The 18,019-nt window shown below is 44.0% G+C and overlaps 1 protein-coding gene and 1 long non-coding RNA gene across 38 annotated transcripts; one reads left to right on the forward strand and one right to left on the reverse strand.

Annotated features, from left to right (window-relative positions):
* Window positions 1–716: 716 nt before the first annotated feature.
* LOC136449668 (uncharacterized) lies at window positions 717–8,603 on the reverse strand. 9 transcript variants are annotated; one of them, XR_010758096.1, is made up of 8 exons: window positions 8,211–8,603; window positions 5,274–5,687; window positions 4,126–5,195; window positions 3,396–3,491; window positions 3,109–3,194; window positions 1,563–1,637; window positions 1,410–1,476; window positions 717–1,116 (listed from the first exon to the last, which is right to left on the reverse strand). It is a non-coding gene; the product is annotated as an uncharacterized lncRNA (long non-coding RNA). The 9 variants fall into 9 exon arrangements; XR_010758095.1 differs by having other exon boundaries at window positions 5,274–5,690; XR_010758094.1 differs by having other exon boundaries at window positions 5,274–5,743.
* Window positions 8,604–8,865: 262 nt separating this feature from the next.
* Window positions 8,866–17,410, forward strand: LOC136449669 (putative cytochrome c oxidase subunit 6b-like). Of its 29 annotated transcripts, none has more exons than XM_066449827.1 (11): window positions 8,867–9,060; window positions 9,480–9,680; window positions 9,969–10,095; window positions 10,167–10,249; window positions 10,326–10,372; window positions 15,098–15,160; window positions 15,467–15,532; window positions 15,635–15,711; window positions 15,943–16,143; window positions 16,217–16,354; window positions 16,711–17,188. In XM_066449827.1, the coding sequence occupies exons 6-10, from the start codon at window positions 15,123–15,125 to the stop codon at window positions 16,252–16,254; spliced, it is 420 nt and encodes a 139-aa protein (XP_066305924.1). In that variant the 5' UTR covers window positions 8,867–9,060; window positions 9,480–9,680; window positions 9,969–10,095; window positions 10,167–10,249; window positions 10,326–10,372; window positions 15,098–15,122; the 3' UTR covers window positions 16,255–16,354; window positions 16,711–17,188. The 29 variants fall into 29 exon arrangements, with proteins under 29 accessions (XP_066305907.1, XP_066305924.1, XP_066305903.1 ...); XM_066449826.1 differs by having other exon boundaries at window positions 8,870–9,060; window positions 9,969–10,249; window positions 15,467–15,495; ... (1 more) ...; window positions 15,943–16,017; window positions 16,102–16,143; XM_066449828.1 differs by having other exon boundaries at window positions 8,871–9,060; window positions 9,969–10,249; window positions 15,467–15,495; ... (1 more) ...; window positions 15,947–15,988; window positions 16,102–16,143.
* Window positions 17,411–18,019: the final 609 nt, after the last annotated feature.

Genomic DNA, 18,019 nt, shown 5'->3' on the forward strand with positions numbered 1-18,019 from the left:
GTCCAGGCAAGGCGGTGTTGATCTAATAGCCTTTTTCGCCTATGACGGGACTCAGAAGGATCTAGGACCGGTGAAGCATGGAAAACACGGGCACCTAAGAGAAGAGAAGCAGAACACAGATAGCACTATGAACAGTTAAGAGGTTCGAGAATAAGGAACGAGCACAGCAAGAAAGAGACAAAGAAATAGCATACAATTTCTTGTGCGGACGGTCACAGAACGTGTGGGGCGCGAGGATGCTGAGGAGGCTAAACAGAATCGGCGCACAGAAAGATCAGGTTCATCAATAAGGCAAGCACCCCAAGCATGATGATATAATCAAAGGAAAACTTCAGTAAACGAGCAACTCATACACTATAAGAGGAAGGTAACATTTTGATACAGAAAACGGAAGGAGAAAATTTACACACATGATTGTTCGTCGTCAGCATAGACGTGTGGGGCAGTGGACATGGATGTATAGGACCTCAGAGTATAGCAACTAGGGAGTACAAAAAGGCATGTGCTGACAGATTACGTAAGAGAATCAAAATGTTAAAGAACGCAAATAATCCATAAATAAAGGGAACGTTATATGCATTCTCGGGAAGAACCTGTATACAAGCAGATAAGAAGCGAGGACACCTCAAAAAGAAGGCAACGACAACGGTTACAGACAAAGGTAAGGAAAATAATACGTCGAAGCAGTGTCCGAAGACAGACGAAAAGAATGGAACAGCAAATGATACATATATCTTATTATGACTGAAAGCAAAGGTACAGTTTCGAGCAGAACGTCCATAGGAACGAATTGTACGAATAACAACTCACAGATGCAGGACTGTGCAACAGACGCTGAGCATCCAAAAATACATGAGAATCGACAACGCTAGATTCATGTCTATGTGACACAAGCCTATTAGGCGACCTAACAGCTTTACCTCTAAGACACATAGCATGCTGAGCTGCTGTAGCCTACAAAACCAATGGCTCGAAACTGTAATCTAGAATAACAAATCCATCTATGGATTGTAGACAGCACACGGCCTGGCAAGCGGGATGATCATAGGTAGCAGCCGGATCCAGCTGTTGAGCTGACCAGAAGAAAAACCTTGCTGTAACACTGCCTCCAGCATGCTATGTATATGTAAAAACAAGGAGGACGAGAAAAAAAAAGGAAAGAGTAAGCTGTCAGGCACAATGCCACAAAAAACACATGTATATATATATAGATATGTAACTATACGTAAGCATATATCTGTATGGACGCACACAACCATATATATCGGTAATGATGCAAAAATCCACAAGCACAGAGGACAAGCGTGCATATATAGGAGAGCTTCTGGCAAACAGTGCAATAGGAGAAAAGGACCATGCAGGATGGGTATGAAACAAAAAAAACATAGCGGGAACTGGTGTGGACATACCAGGTAGAGCAAACACGCAGAAGTCGAATGTAGCGAACACGTTAATAGATGCAAGAGCGTAGAATCGCTGGTACAGGTTGAAGGAAACAAGATCAGGTACCGAAGGAAACCACATGTACGTGCAGGCATTACGTGAACACAAGAAATAAGCACCTGTAAATGGTATGTATTTCTGGTACCGCAGCTAAGAACATGCAGAGTTGACCGGATCAGGAGCGCTGGGACAACCTGACACAAAGGAAATAATGTATAAAGATTGTAAAGACAATAGCCAACAACGATACGTATCAGCTGTGAGTACTCGAGAAACAAAAATAACAAACAACGGTGTCAAAGTAGAACGTAGGAACGGTAAGGCATAGGCAACAAGGTCCATTAGACACACAACACAGACACATATAGAAACAGAGCAGAAGAAGAAGAAACAATGCACATGGATTACAGGAAGTAAGTAACAGTAAGCACAGGTCAAATCACAAGAAGGCACAAAGAAGGGGTGACGGAGTAAATCATTGGACATCACAATTGCACAATAGAACAAAGGCTGGACAGCATATTTTTTCGCAGATAGTAGCGGAGCACATGAAACAAGATTGGACTGTTGGCTGGTAAAAATAGGTCATCATCGCATATGGCAAACTTGCCCAGTTTACTAAAACAACAAAAAAACAGCATCCATACATGTAGTGGTTAGCGTCACTGTATACGGCAAATGTTTCAGGCGAACAAAGGTGGAATACAAATCGTCAAGCCTTCATCATAACATATGGCTATGGCTGACCTGAACTCAGAATCAGAAGAACATATAAAAGTGATAGGTATAAGTGTCTATTGTGACATGGCAGTATCCAGAGGGGGAAATGTTTATTTCCAGTATCATCGGCAGTGAAATGTGGTCAACATAAGAGGTAAAACAGCGAGGGCACACAAATATGCTCGGACTTGACCATAAAAGGGTGGCAACTATAACTGGCTACTCTGACATGGAACTATTCAGAGGGGAAAAGAACTATTTTCAGCTTGATCGGCATCGAAACACGGTCAACATAATAGGCAAAACAGCAATGGCATACAAATATGGTCGGCTTTACCGGATGCACCTGAGCATATCATCACAGAAGAGCACAAAGTTTGGACAACTTTTTTTTTTTTTTGCAGATAGCAGTGAAGCGCACGAAGCAAGATTGGATTGTCGGCGGTGAAAAGTAGGTGATCATTGCATATGACAAACTGGGTCAGTTCACTAAGAAAACAAAAAACGACCATATATGTATGTAATGCCTAGCGTCACCCCATACGCAAAACGGCTCAGCTGAATAAAGGGCGAACACAAATATCACAAACGCGCACGTCTTCATCACAACATATGGCCATGTGTGACTTGAAATGAGAATGAAAACACCATAAAAAACTGATAACTATAACTGTCTATTCTGACATGCCATTATTCAGAGGGGAAAAAACGATTTTCAGCATCATCGTCATGGAAATATGGTCAACAGGATAGGCAAGACAGCAACGGCACACAAATATGCTCGGATCTGAGCATTAAAAAGTGATAACTATAACTGTCTATTGTCACATGGCATTATTCAGAGGGGAAACCTTTTTTTGTGAGCATCATGAGCGTTGAAATATGGTCAACATAGTAGGCAAAACAGGAATGCCATACAAACATGTTTGGATTTAGTGGACGCACCTCAGCACGTGATCACACCTTGGATATCTGTTGAGGCTAGAGGAAGCACAAGGACGAAGGAGCACGCTGGAAGACGCAGAACACACCTGTAACACATGAAACAATACGAAGAGACCTGAAAATGAAAAGATACCACAGGGAAAAACAGCACACATGCACGTGGATGCTGGAAGTCTAAATTTTTCGTAAGAACCAAACAGATGTGAGGTTTTTTTTTAATAAGCAGACAAATGTAAGGACACATCAAACATGCCATTTGAACCCGCAAACAAAGCAGACTAAATTACCGGTAGTAAGAGTACGGTCAGTTCCGTTCATAGCGCATCTGCAACAAGCACCTACATAGTAGGTCCATAGCGGCGACGCAACGGCAGGCAAGAAACCTGGAAACAAAGCCAAGCATTAGCACACACAGCAGAGAGAAAATTAGTTCCGGAAAGAAAAGGCAGCGAAACAGGAATCAAGAAATCAACCACAGAGAAGGGGAGAAGCTCTGTGGACAGCAGACCGGCGCGAAGTGCAGGCCCCCAAACATAGCAAAAGAGCACAGGAGGAGAAGAAAACAAACGCTGCGGGAAGCAAGGTAAAGGAAGCAGGAGCAACCAGGGCCACTGACGCAGGCATCAGGAACAGGGCAAATGGGGGCGAATCGGTGGGCGTCGACCGCAGGCGCAAGGAATAGGCGGACACCGCAGGCACGAAACACGGTGCGGAAGCACGGCGGGCCGATTCGGCCAAGACGGACCAGGGCGGAGGCGACAAGAACAGGGCGGGGATGCGTACTGTAGCATGGAAACCCTAGGCGTAGACAGCAGACGAAGACGGCGTCCAAGAACGGCGGGCAACGAAGCTGTGAGTGCGTAGGGCGGGGCTAGCAGCGCGGGGCAGGGCGCACACGCGGGCAGTAAATCGCGAAGAGAACGAAGAGAGCAGCGCAGGAGGAGGCGGAAGAAACGGGGACGATCCAAACCAAATCGCCAGGGAAAATGAAGGAGGAGAAAATGCGAGGGAGCAAACCTAGTCAACCGGAGGAGGACGGGACGGGACCCACAGATGCGTCAACGACGGCGACGGCGGAGAGCACGGAGCGGGCGAGGACGAGACAGGCGAGGAAAGCGAAGAAGGCGGGGGGCAAGTGGGACGGGAACTAAGAAATGGAGAAGGCAGCCGACGGGAGCGGAGGCGGACGCACAGTGGGTCGGAGGAGCGTCAGCCGTGTAAACGAAGATCTAACGGTTAAAATGATTTCTGCTATCGTGGCTAGCGTGAGAGGCGGCTAAAGCTTCCCGGTTTGATACTAAGAGATTACATGGAGTTCATCATGGGTAATGTGCGTCCCACCCTGAACATGGACTTGGTGACATTTGCAAAGAATCTGGTGTTATCCAGTTCCATCGACGATCAGCTACTAGGTGTTCGCACCATCGACTACATATTCAGATCAATCACTGCAGGTGACAAGCCAAGCAGAGAACAGCAGATCCTTGCAAGGCTTCAAGCTTCCCTCAATCCTGAGGCGTTGTTCACTATGCTCGGCCTTACCATCAACATCGACGAGGAGGAAGATATCAGAGGCCACGCTGCAAGATTACTTCTGCAGCTTGCTCCGCTTCTCCCGGTAGAGAGCTTCTCCAGAATCCAGCATCTCATATCCTCTTTACTCAGCGTAGAAAGCAAGGACAAGAGGAGAGACCTGGACCTGGTTTGGTTTGGTCTCAGAATTCTAGACAAGCTGACGGACAACCCAGAAAACTGCAGGGAAGCCAAAAACTGTGATGATCTGCTATCCAAGATCATAGGCCTCACCAACCTGTGTGCTCATGCTCATGCTACCACGGGTGGCAGTTGCAGGAACTCTGAATCTTGGATGGAAAATGAGATTCTTCCTCTGCTCCTCAGAGAAGAAGAGATCCCTACTTCTTTCCAACAAAGGATCGATGAAGAAATTATTGCTGGGATGTCACTTAATGTCTTGGGAAAGTTGGTTGCGGCACCTGGTGAAGCTGGCAAAGAGCTTAGGCGCAAAACCATAGAGAGTGCTCACTTCCACTTCCACTTCCACTTCCACAGCAGCACCAGGATTATATCTGCACATGTTGAAGCAGCAAGAGTCATATCATGCTTAGCCCTGGATGACAAGCCAAGGACAGAGGTCGGGAGGTCACCTCAGATCATCAGGATGCTTAAGAATTGTGTACTTTCAAAGACTCAACATGTAAACATGACAAGTAAAGTGGCTGCCAAATTATTGCTTCTAGAGTACGCCAGCAGTGATCAGCTGAGCCAAATTCAGTTATTAAGAAACCATATTCTGGAAAATCCGTCATCTCTGCCACCAATGTTGGTCATCATAGAAGAACTTGAGCTGGAATATCTGGATGTGCCAAGATGGATGAATCGCATCATACAAAGACTTGATCTGAAAGATTTACTTTCAGCAACACGAGTAAACAGTGCTGAAGCAGCTGCTCAAGCACTAGTTATGCTCACTACTGGGTCTACTAGCTGCCAGGAAAACATTGAGGCCATCCTACAAGAACTTGACGTGAAAGAGCTGAAGGTGATAGTGAATATGCTCTCTGCTGAATGCGGAGAAAAAAGGAGAAGCACAGAGGTCAGCTTAGAACAATATAACCTGGGCACAAAAATGTTGGAAACAATCAGGAAGATAGTGTGTACCGAAGACAGTAAGAATATAAGAAGCATGGTTGCCAGACTCATCCAGAATTTGCGAGGCTACACAGGGACAAAGTGTTTTAAGGACCATATGGATATAATCGACAAGACACTACCAGAGGTAATAACTCTCTTCCATTCGTGTTTCTTATGCACAACTTATTTATTTGCATTAGCTAACTGATAAAGAGTCCGTACTTAATTGATCTTTGTTGGCATAGAGACTGTTGGATGACACATTAATTATTGTATTTGGAGTTGTAAACATCTAGGATCCAAAGTCTTGTTATGAATCGGATCTAGACTAGATACGACTTTCTGGGCTGTGATAGAGCCAACACCCATTGTAAGGGATTTGAGTGTTACTCTCCTAAACACATAGATCGTAATCTTTCAGAAACACTGTAAAAACTACAGAAATTCAGGCAGTTGCACACCCTTCATATCACAAGGCATGGGCTTACAAAAGAGGAAAACATGGCTAAATTCAATCTTGTAGCCCTAGAGCTTTTTTTTTTTTTTTTGTTTTGCCTCCTGCAGCTGTGTTCTCCTTCCATGTCCTTTTACTTGTATTAGTTTTTACACATTCTGTTTTTTAGAAAGCATTGCGGTCAGTAGGGCTTGTCTTATCTGTTTCATCAAAACAAAAAAGGAAGTAATTTGCCAACCTAATCATTTTTTGACAAAAATGGTTCAGGTGTTGACATCGATCATACAAGTAATGGGGTTGGAAACTGCAGAATCTACGAGTGAAAATTTGGCCCATGTAAGAAAATTACCCTTTCTTTTGGTGCTTTTCTACTTCTTAATATAGTTTCCCTAATTCAAACTGCCTATTTCCATTTTTGTTTTAAATATTTATGTTCCACATACTTTAATTTTGTAGACAAATAATGAACTGAGGATAAAAGAAGGTAAACTGCTAGAAAGCTTTATCAGCCTCGCAGTGAAGATTTGCACCTCCATGAATGCAAGCGATGCCATCGAAAAGCTCGAGCAATCTGATATTACTGTGGGCACACTAGTCCAGAAGCTGAAGAAGGTGTTAGAAGTGTACAAGTCTCCAATTAGCTTATATCCAGGGATACGGAAATCTACAATTGAACTGATGACTTGGATGGTAAGAAACAATGCCAATTACATAGAGATACTCTTGAAATGTGGAGTGTACGAGCAACTAGAAGAAGTGGTTAAGACTTCAAAAAAACTCGAGAACTTTGAGCTGTTTTACTGTGATGTTGGGATCGGTCATCATGAAACGCCTATCTGTTCCCTTGCAACTGCATTACGGGATCAGCTTTCCCTCAGCCCCAAGTTCCAAGAAAGGTACGGTAATAGGATTATTCATTATGTTATAATAATATCTACTGGTTACAATTTTTCTAGAATGGTACCTATTAGTATTAGCTTAATACTTTAATGTGAAGATGTGATGCACCATGTTTTACCAAGCTAACAAAAGTCTATCCTCTTGCTTTGCAGATCCCACTGCTACAAAGAACATGCAAGCTCCATATCCGTCCTTATTGCTTAAGTTATATTCGTATTTGGCATGCTGCACCCGCTGTGTTTCTCGACAACCATTCTCTATTTGTGTCTGAATAACTATGAACAATTAATAAATTGTACCATGGATACACACAATCCATTCGTCTTGGGTGTGGTGTAATTTTGGGTAATTATTGGGAACCTTTGCATGTATTATTGTATTATGAGCACGCGGTGCTTGTTTGCGTTTGTTGTGTGTTTGTACCATGTATTTGTATAACTGATAAGTTAATCTGATGACATAAAAGTTCAAAAGAGTATATATCACTAAGGGTCTATTTGGCATAGCATCTTGTGGCTCCGACTCCCCCTGCAACAGCAACTGTGTAGCAGCACTGTACACAAGATCCATTTTTCTCTCTCCTCGTGAAATGAACATTCCGGAAGAGACACGTTTTGTGGCTCCTCCAACCAGTGGCGGATCCATAAACGCAGTAGTGGGGGAGCTAAATAATAGAAGGCTAGAAATCTCACTAGCCATACCCTGATAGACATAATAGACACAATAATAAGGAACATAAATGTGATATCAATTCAAAGTGCTAAAGCGATATGTAGAGCATTGTGGATAGAAAATTACCAAATAAAGAGCATTCGATAGCTAAAAGAAGATATGTTTATTAACAATTTCACACCATCTTAGTCGCCATCCTCAATTCTATATAAAACTTTTAAAAAATATATATTGTAGTTACTCAAAAAGACAAGATAAAATTATAAATTGAAATAGACGAATACAATACGATTCATTTCTTCGATGCTCACGGGGAAAACTTATATCATATAGCTTCGTAAGCATTGGCAGTACAATAATTAGGACCCAGGCATTAGCATTCATCGAAATATTCAAAATTGAGCAAACAGACACTAGATCTTACCTTTGCTGTGCAGTCTGTGCAAGCTCAAGCAGGGGGCGTCGGGTGGTGTCGCACTGCCACAGTGCCGCTGCGGGCCTGCGGCGGCGGGAGGCTTCCTGCCTGCCTGGAGCAGGCCGGCTTCAGTCACGGCGTCAGGCCATCAGCCCCTCACACGTCTGCTGCCCGCCATGGAGAGGAGGAGGTGAAAGTGGAAGCCGGTCGCAACTCGTGGGGACAGGAGCGGCGGCGCGGCGCGACTGCAGAGGCCGGACTGAGGCGAACTGGCGGAGTAGCAGAAAGGAGCGCCGGCACCGCTGCGCCAGCTCAGTCGCGTCTCGCAGTCGGGGTTCGAGAGCGGCGGCCCGGAGTCAGAAGTCGCAACAGAAACCGCGCATCTAGAAATAGAAATACTGTTGCGGCTGGATCGGCGCGAGAGAAAAATACCGAAAGATACTGTTGACGTAAACAGTGCCCCGTCGACGGTCCAGACTCAGCCAGCCGAAGAGGCCCAAAATCTCGTGACGACCACTGTAGTTCAATAGTGTTCCCCGTTCACACGGACTCCGTTCACTGCTCAGCAACAGTGAAACACCACCAGCCGTCCGATCTTGCCTCCATGCGCTGGATGACCGCCACGCTCGCATGCAGCAGCCGCGCCCCTCCGCTCCCCTCGGCCTTATCCTTTCCCAGCCCCCCGCCGACGCCAGGCCACCAAAGGAAAAAAAAAAAAGCAAACCCCGTCCAGCCTTCACTGCCTCGCTGAATCCGCCTCGCGCGCCTGCGCCCTCCAGCGGCGGCGCGCCGTGCCCCGTCCCAGCGCCCGGGCCTGGCCTCAGCTCCGGCGGCCGCGGCCCCCCTTTGGCGCGCACCTGTAAGACATAATCTGTTGCTGATCTTTGTCTCTTGTTGCAGCAGAGTTAGGTATTTGGTCAGCTTAACTGTTCAGTCTCTACTGCTGTAGCAGTATGGCAATAGGCCATCTCTAGTATATTAGTTGGTAGCTATTACATTAGCCATGTTTTGGTAGTGGGCTGATCTAAACTTTGTACTATTAGTACTAGGAGTAGTTAGTTGGTGTACTCACCTAATAACTATGTATCTGGTAGAGGTACTAGTACTTATATATATCACATCTAAGGCAATGCAAAAGAGCAGCTCAATTTGCCACATCCAGAAGTAGAGTTTTCGGCCAGCGCTGAACTTGTGCTGTGTGTGTGAGCTGTTAATATCTTCTATACCTCTATCCATAGTGAGTGAGTGTGCTGGTAAGCTTACTGCTTACCTGTACAGGGCAGCAAGGGACCAACACACCCGACACAAGTGATGCTAGTCCAGGCTTGGCCCCACCCTTTGGCTCCGGCGGCGCGTGGCCCTATGCCGCTGCGCCCTGAGTTGGCTCTTCCTCTCCGTGGGCGGTGGTGGCTCAGCTCTACGGCCGGATGTGGCGGCAGCTCAACATCAGGCCCTTCGCTGGCGACGAGCACCCACTAGGTACGCCCACCCCGCCTCTCCCTGTTTGCTGTTGCCAAACCTAATCCGTTTGTATTCGGATCTCATCTAATTACAGTCTATTGTGCCTACTAATTCCGGTTTTCTAAAAAAAAAGAATTCAATGATGGCTCCTTACATAGTCTAGATCTTATGCGTTAAATGTGTTCTTACGACCCATGCCTTGGTTACTGTTCCTCAGATTTCATATGAGATATTGTGTTACTGAACCTTCCAAGTGAATTGCTCTCAGGAATTTACTGAATTATGTAGTGTTGTGGTGTCTTACAGGCAGACTCTACCTATTGAATATTGACTGTTTGGTTGGAGGACACTGACAAAGTAGTGAGGGCAACTCCTCGTACTGAAGAAAGTAGTGAGGGAACTGACAAACCAGCTATGAAAAAACTGAAATTAAGTGACGACATCACCAACTAGCTATGAGCAGTTACATTCTATAAGTTGGTACTGAACATTTATAGTATCCAGATGGAGGCAGCTCCAGCAGATTTTCGTTTCCCAACAACAAATCGAACAAGACATTGCTTCACACGCTATATTGAATGTCATAGGTATGTCTAAACTCTTTCAGAAAATAATTGGGGTTCTTCCAGCTTTTGGTTGTAACTAATTGCAATTTTATAACAGGTATGTAGCTTCAAAAAGGGAGGGTGCTCCTGAGTGTCAAAAGTTTGGTAAGTACTATAGATCACTCTGCCCAAGTGAATGGGTACACATTCTTGCTCCAGTTACTATTATCCATTGCTACTGCATTCGAAAAAACTATTACCTATTGCTGTTGTTTCTTCAGTTTGTTGTATGATTGTGAGGTGGTAATTCCTATGGCGTATGGACATAAGTTAATCTTAAGATGTCCATACGCCCATACCATTACACGGTCAAAACTGCCCGTGATATAATTGTTGCAGCAACATTTAATCTTCAAAAACAACTTCAACCGTCATGCAGTTCGCTTGCTCGTAAACGATCGTAAATTTTCAGCCGGGAACAGTATTTTTCTCTCACACCAAACCAGCCAGCAGTAAATAATCCACGATACGATACGGCCTCCCGAACAGGCTGATGCAGGCCAGCGCGTTGACCTTAACACTAATTATTAGCTTCTCAAAGTGAATTTCTGGGGTTTGAAATTATATTATCTTATATATACTATTACCTAAGCAGCGTTTGAGTAAGCCAAAGCATATTCCTATCATCAGAGCAACATTGGATCATTTGATTGAACTGATTCATTAAGTTGGATCGATTGATTTCATAGTTCATTGAGTGAGGACTACTAGCCACTTAGCCAGCATTCTGTTGGATGTACCGGATATAAATATCTCCATGCTTTATGCTTTTTTCCCAAAAAAAATATTTTGCTAAATTGAATTAACCATTCACCTCAAAATGCTCCCAGCAAAGTATATGCGTATACCTTAGTTAAAGTGATGATACAGTATCCACGTTTTCCTAAACGGTTTTAAACGGCCGTCTAAACGCGTTTAGACGGTAAACGACAGGGTGCCGTGAAGTTTAGGGCCTGGGCGGACAGTTAAACGGCTTTCCCGTTTAGACAGTCAAAAACGGGAATAAACGTTGAAGACGGGCTAAACGGGACGGCAGGGAAACGGGAATGGACGCCTGGAACGGGAATAAACGGGCGTTTAGGTGATGGCCGCGGCCCAAATCGATGCGCGGGAGCAGTAGGCGGGAGGCGGGAAGGGAACCGGGCGGGAGGCGGGAAGAGGGAACGGGGCGGGAGCAGCAGGCGGGAAGAGTTGGCGCCTTGGCGGGCTCCTCGACAAGTTTTGGGCCGGGTACAAGTACCGGAGGCTAGGGTTGAGAGGAAATTTCCCCGTTCTGCTCAGCTCGTACGCACGCCGCCGCCAGCTCTCGCGCACGCGCGTCCCAGCGCGCCGGCGACGAGGCCAACCTGCAGCTGCGCTCGCGTCGCGGCTCCCTCCTCTGCACGCGCGTCGACCAGCGCGCCGACGACGAGGCCAACTTCCAGCTGCGCTGGCGTCGCGGCTCCGTCCTGCTCGCGTCGCGGCTCCGTCCTATGCGCGTGACGCCGCCTCCGAGCAGCAGCTCCTCCAGCCGTGACGCCTCCTCAGAGCAGCAACAGCTCCAGCCTTGACGCCTCCTCCGACCGAACTGCCTCCCAATCCCAGGTACTGCTCTGTCCGTTCTTCCATTTACTTGTTGTTCCTGATTAGCTCGATTAAGTACTTCAATCTTGCTCTCAATCTTGCTCTGTTATGCTTATGCTCTGATTCAATCTTGCTCTGATTCCCTGTTATGCATCAATCTTGCTCTGTTATGCTCTGTTATGCATCAATCTTGCTCTGTTATGATTCAATCTTGCTCTGATTCCATTTACTTCGAATTAGCACCATGAATTGCATCAATCTTGCTCTGTTATGCTCTGATTGAAAGGTCGATGACATGCCATTTGCAGGATGTCATCTGCCGGATCGACTCGTGCATTCGTGGACCAGCCAGAGCCAGCTCGTGCCCCTGCCCTTAAGAGAAATTCTGATGATGTGGAGTGGGAGTATGGGGTTTTGATTGATCCAAATGATTTGAATGTAATCAAGTGCAAGCTGTGCCCAAAGGTTGTGAAGGCAGGAATCTATAGGCTCAAATTGCATATTTGCGGCAAGAAAGGAGATGTTCGTGCATGCCCCAATGCAACCGAAGAGGACAAAGCAAAGTGCAGGAAAGCTATTGAAGAGTCTGGGAGAGCTAAAAGGGCTAGAAGGGAGAAAGAACAAGAGGTTAGAGATGCTGTTACAATTGATGTTGAGTCAGATGCAGAACCGGAAGAAAAAACTGGGCTTGATGAGATTGGAGGCTCAGGATCGCGTGTGATGGGTCCTATGGACAACTTCACAAAGCCTATGGACTCTAGTTCGTTGGTCAAGGGGAAGAAGCTCCATCAGCTTAATATCAGTGAGCATGTCAAGAAAGAAAGACTTCATAGGTTCAAGAGCTATGTGGCAAGATGGTTGTACGTTCACAGCAAGTTTGTTTCAGTTCAGCCTTTGCAGCAAGTATTTGATTTTTGTTGCCTAACTTCCAAGTTTTTAACCATGAATTACATTAATTTTTACTTTTTAGGAGTACCTTTCAATGCAATCAATAATATAGAGTTTGATCAAATGATTGAAGCTGTCGGTCGCTTTGGGCCGGGTGCAAAGAAGCCTTATCAGCATGAGTTGAGAGAGAAGCTGCTGCAAGAGGAAGTTCAAGATACAAAGGAGATGTTGAAGGCACATGAGAAAGAATGGAGCAAGAATGGTTGCTCCATTATGATAGATGCTTGGACTGATCAGAAACGAAGAAGCATTATGAATATGTGTGTCAATTGTAGCATTGGTACAAGCTTTCTTGAGTCAAAAGAAGTTTCAGCCGAGTCCCACACTGGAGAACTCATTTTTCAGTATGTGAACAGCTGCATTGACAAAGTTGGGGCTGACAATATAGTTCAAGTAGTCACTAGATAATGCTTCAAACAACATGGCAGCAAAGGATTTATTGTCTGTAGAGAGGCCTCAAATATTTTGGACTTCATGTGCAACTCACACAATCAATTTGATGCTTGAAGCAATGGGAAAGATGAAGAAGTTCAAGACCACAATTGAGCAAGCAAAGGCATTGACAATCTTCATTTATGCACACCATAGGACCTTGGCATTGATGAGGAAGTTTACAAAGAAAAGAGAGATTGTTCGGCCAGGCGTGACTAGATTTGCATCCAACTTTCTCACCTTGCAGAGTTTGTTTGAGAAGGAGCAGCTAAGGAAGATGTCTCAAAGTGAAGAGTGGGAGAAGATAAGCCATGTCAAGAGTGCAAAAGGAGTGCAAGCCACAGCCACCTTGGTGAGGTCAAATTTTTGGAGTTCTGTTGCACTTTGCTTGAGGGTATTTGAGCCATTGGTGAAAGTCCTTCGGATGGTTGATGGGGATGTGAAGCCATCAATGGCATTTCTTTATGGAGAAATCCTTAAGGCCAAGGGAGACATCAAGGTGGCTATTGGAAACATTCCTGGGGCAGCAGGGTTGTATAGTTCTATCATGCAAATCATTGATGTGAAGATGAAAAATAGGCTGGACAGTCCTCTTCACAAGGCTGCTTATTTCTTGAACCCTTATTATAGCTACAATGATGACTCCATCTTTCAATCTGAGGAAGTCATGGATGGCTTCTTAATAGCTGTAGAAACATTCTACCATGGTGATTATGATAAGCAAGCCCAAGTACTGAATGAGGAGGTGCACAGATTCAAAGACCGTGTTGGTCATTTTGGAAAACAAGTGGCAGCTGCTGGCTGTAAGGACTTTGACATGAATCCTGGTATGCAAGTTTTAGTAATTTTTTTGTTGGCTGTTGGCTGCTGCTGCTGCTGGCTGTAACTGGCTGCACAAGTTTCACTAATTTTTTTGTTTCTATTTTTTGCAGCCAAATGGTGGGGAAACTATGGAACACAAGTACCAGTACTACAAAAGATAGGCTATCAGAATTCTATCCTTGACTTCAAGTGCATCAGGTTGTGAAAGAAATTGGAGTTGCCATGAAGGGGTAAGCATCCTAAATCCTAATTCATAAAGAAGAGCTTCAAATTCTCAAAATTTGTGTTGTATACACTCCTTTCACAATCTGATTTTTGTAGATTCATACTAAAAGAAGGAACAGGCTCACTTGTGAGAGGCTTGAGCAACTTGTGTTTGTTCAATTCAATGCTCTCCATGCACAGAAGAAAGATAAGGCTAAGAAGAACCAAAAGGTGGATCCCTTCTAGCTACTGAAGCAACATATGCTCAAGGGTGGATTGTGGAAGGTGGAGAAGAGGATGAAATCAATGATGTTGATCCTGTTATGGGGCTGACGTGGCAGCTAATTGCAGAAACTTGTGGTGCTGAGGAAGTTACTTTACTTCGGAGAAGTGCAAGACTGAATCAGCCAAGAGAGATTGAAGAAGACATATACTCTGAACCTGAACCTGAGGATGATCATATTGACGAGGAAGAAATTGAGTTTGAATCTGACCAAGAAGATGTGGTCACAACAGGCTATGAGGCAGAGGAGGGGGCTGGGACTAGTGACGATTGAGCTGCTCCAAGTCATATGATATGATCAGAGCCTTGTTTTTTTATTATGAGTGTGAACTATTTGTGTAATGTTGTCCTATTTGTGCCTTGTGAGAACTGAGAACTATGTTGTGTGTTGGTTGTTTGTGAACCATTTGTGATTTGCCTAATCCTTGCCACTTCTGCTAATTGCCTAATTCTGAACTGATTTGTGAACTTTCATATTACTGCATGTGGCTTTAGTTTGCAAAGAGTCAAATATTGGCATATTGCATGTGGCTTTAGTTTGCATGTCACAGTACTTATTTTCTCCTATATGTGCATAGATTATATCGAGTCAAAGGAGTGGACATGGAGTTATGCAAGTTCAGAAACTCAAATTATGCAAGGTATGTGCAGTTCTGTGACTCATGTTCTTTTCCCTTCTCATGTTTTGTACATGTTCTGTGACTTATGGAATTATGCAAGGTATCTTACATGTAAAATTGACATCTATATATAATTATATATACAAAACTGTTGAAACCTTGCTACAGTAACAAAACCGTTTAATCCGTTTAGACGCCGTCTAAACGGCGTCTACACAGTCTAAACGCTAAACGGAGGGTCACCGCCCGTTTACCGTTTACCGTCTAGGAAAACGTGGTACAATATGATATGCTGAATGTTTTATACGATGTTTATTTAAACTGCAGCTCCGGGAACCTTTGCTGGTCTTACATCGGTACAGGACCAAACTCGAAAACTAATCTACATGCATGGTTGAACACTTGAAATCATTACCTTCTTTGATAGATGGTATTCGTTCCATTGCTTTGTTCGCCATAATGGGAATTTCTTACACGGCTTCATATTACGGACAGGTCATCAAGACGAAGGACCACTGCACAATTAAACATCTGCTTAGTAAGAATATTCATCGCCTTGCCATCATGTTCATGTAATAAATTATTTGCAGCTAAAAACCTTAGCATTATTTTTGGTAACATGACTACCAAAAAAGACCCATCAGTTTCTACATTGTGAAACAAAAAAAAAACATAAGGAATCATTTATTCAACTACGTACCTTTAGAATATGCATCTGTTTTGGTCATTGAATTTGGAATTTGATCATATGGAACTTTTCAGAATATTTGCCAGGTATATAATTGCTAATCTTATATGCACAGGTGGGTGTTGGCTTGATGGTTTTTCAGCAACTCGGAGGGATAAATGGTGTTGCCTTCTATGCAAGCTATTCTTCAGTTCTGCTTCTAATCAAATGTCTCTAATATCGTGTTGTCCTTTTGTAACACTCCTTCATGACTATTTGGCTCTTATCATATCAGGATTCCTGAAAAACTTGGAACATCTTGATTGGCATTATTCAGGTTTGACATAAATTGTTTTCGGTGGTACAAGTTACTGATTACAATACTTTGTTTATAACCATGATCCTTTCAGATTCCCATTACATTGTTTGGGGCCATACTCATGGATAGGAGTGGAAGAAGGGTTCTCCTGATGGTATAAACGATACAAAGCTGACCTGATGTATAGAAATAAAGACTGTTAGGTACAATATTTTGTGAGATCCTTTAGGCCCTGTTTGGTTGGGCTTTTGGCTTTGGCTTTTGGCCCCAAAAGCCAAAAGCCCAATCAAAGGGGCTGCTTTTGGAGTGTGCTTTTTCAGAAGCAGCTGCTTTTTCGTAGTTCATTTTTGAAAGCTGGTTTGACTCTGCTTTTGGCTTTTGGCTTTCTGCTTTTCGAAATTGGTGGAATAAAAAGCTCTTCCATAGTTGTTTCAAGAGAGATAAAGATAAAAGGTATATTTTATACTTGTTTAACCAAACAGCTTTCAGTTTTTCTATAGCTCACAGCCCACAGCAGCTTTTTCACAGCTCACAGTCCACAGCAGCTTTTTCCCACAGCCACAGCTCAACTAAACAGGACCTTAGTTGGTTGGGTTCCTTTGCAATTTCTTACTCATTTAGCTTCCTTATGGACTGGAGCTCTACAGGTAGTGCACCTAGAGTATTGCTATTCACCTGCAATTTTAGACTTCTTTTTTACACCTTTGGTAGGGTTTAAGGTAGGTGTCTTAGGCCTTCCGCAGTGTTGCGCCTGAGTAACGCTTGAAATGGAGAGAGGATTTAGGAGCCGCTCCCTACATTGCAACTATTAGTTCCAACTTGTACCGGTGGCCAGAAAAACGAGAAGCGGAGCAAGTACTTGTGTCGCTTTCAACTGACGTCGAGTGAATAGAAAACAATTTCCATGGTACTTTTGTGCTCAGTCCATGCAGTTCACATTGCCCGGCGTGTGTTTGGTTTGCTCCTTTTTTTATTTGCCATGTGGGGCTGGTAGCGATGCCTGCAGCCTATTCGGGAGGCCGTATCAGTATCGTGGATTATTTACTGCTGGCTGGTTTGGTGTGAGAGGAAAAACACTGTTCCCGGCTGGAAATTTACGATCGTTTACTGATCGTTTGCTTCTGCATTGCAGCAGATGGAGAGCGATGCCGTCTTTTCTGTGGTGGGACCCAAAATTTATTAGGCATCACTAGCACACTGGAGAAGGCCTTATAAAATCTACCTAGGCCTCGTTTAGATTGTAAATTTTTGTAATCTGGATACTGTAGCACTGTTTCAGTTTGTATTTGACAAACTTTGTCCGATCATGGACTAACTAGGCTCAAAAGATTCGTCTCGTGATTTACAACCAAACTGTGCAATTAGTTATTTTTTTACCTACATTTAATGCTTTATGCATGCGTCCAAAAATTGATGTGATGGAGAGAGAGTGAAAAAATTTGGAATTTGAAGGTGATCTAAACAAGGCCCTAACCAAAAGTAAACTTTCAGTATATGTAAGTGCTATATTGGTTCTAGAAGGAGGCCAGGTTCCTTTACATGTTAAAAACTTCTCTGTTCAAGGAATCTTTGATGTTTTAAGTACATCTATTCTATTGCCTATGATGGTCTATATATTTTGAATCATGTTCTATACAATTACTACTATATCTATAAATTTCAAGGGTACTCGCATCAAGATTTTTTTTTCTGATAAATCCATATCAAGTTTATGATACATGCGAATTATGATCTAGCTAGCACAGTCACTTCTATGTCTGCATGTGCAGTTCTAAGGTCCGTATGTCTCCCTCTACCTCTATCCAATCATCTTTCAAAACCATACTCCGTGACAAGCCTCACTCGCCAGGTGAACAACTCTGCCAAACATTGAAATCACTTCACACCATGCCAA

Source organism: Miscanthus floridulus, chromosome 5 (genome assembly GCF_019320115.1).
Source record: "Miscanthus floridulus cultivar M001 chromosome 5, ASM1932011v1, whole genome shotgun sequence".
NCBI classification, from domain to species: Eukaryota; Viridiplantae; Streptophyta; class Magnoliopsida; order Poales; family Poaceae; genus Miscanthus; species Miscanthus floridulus.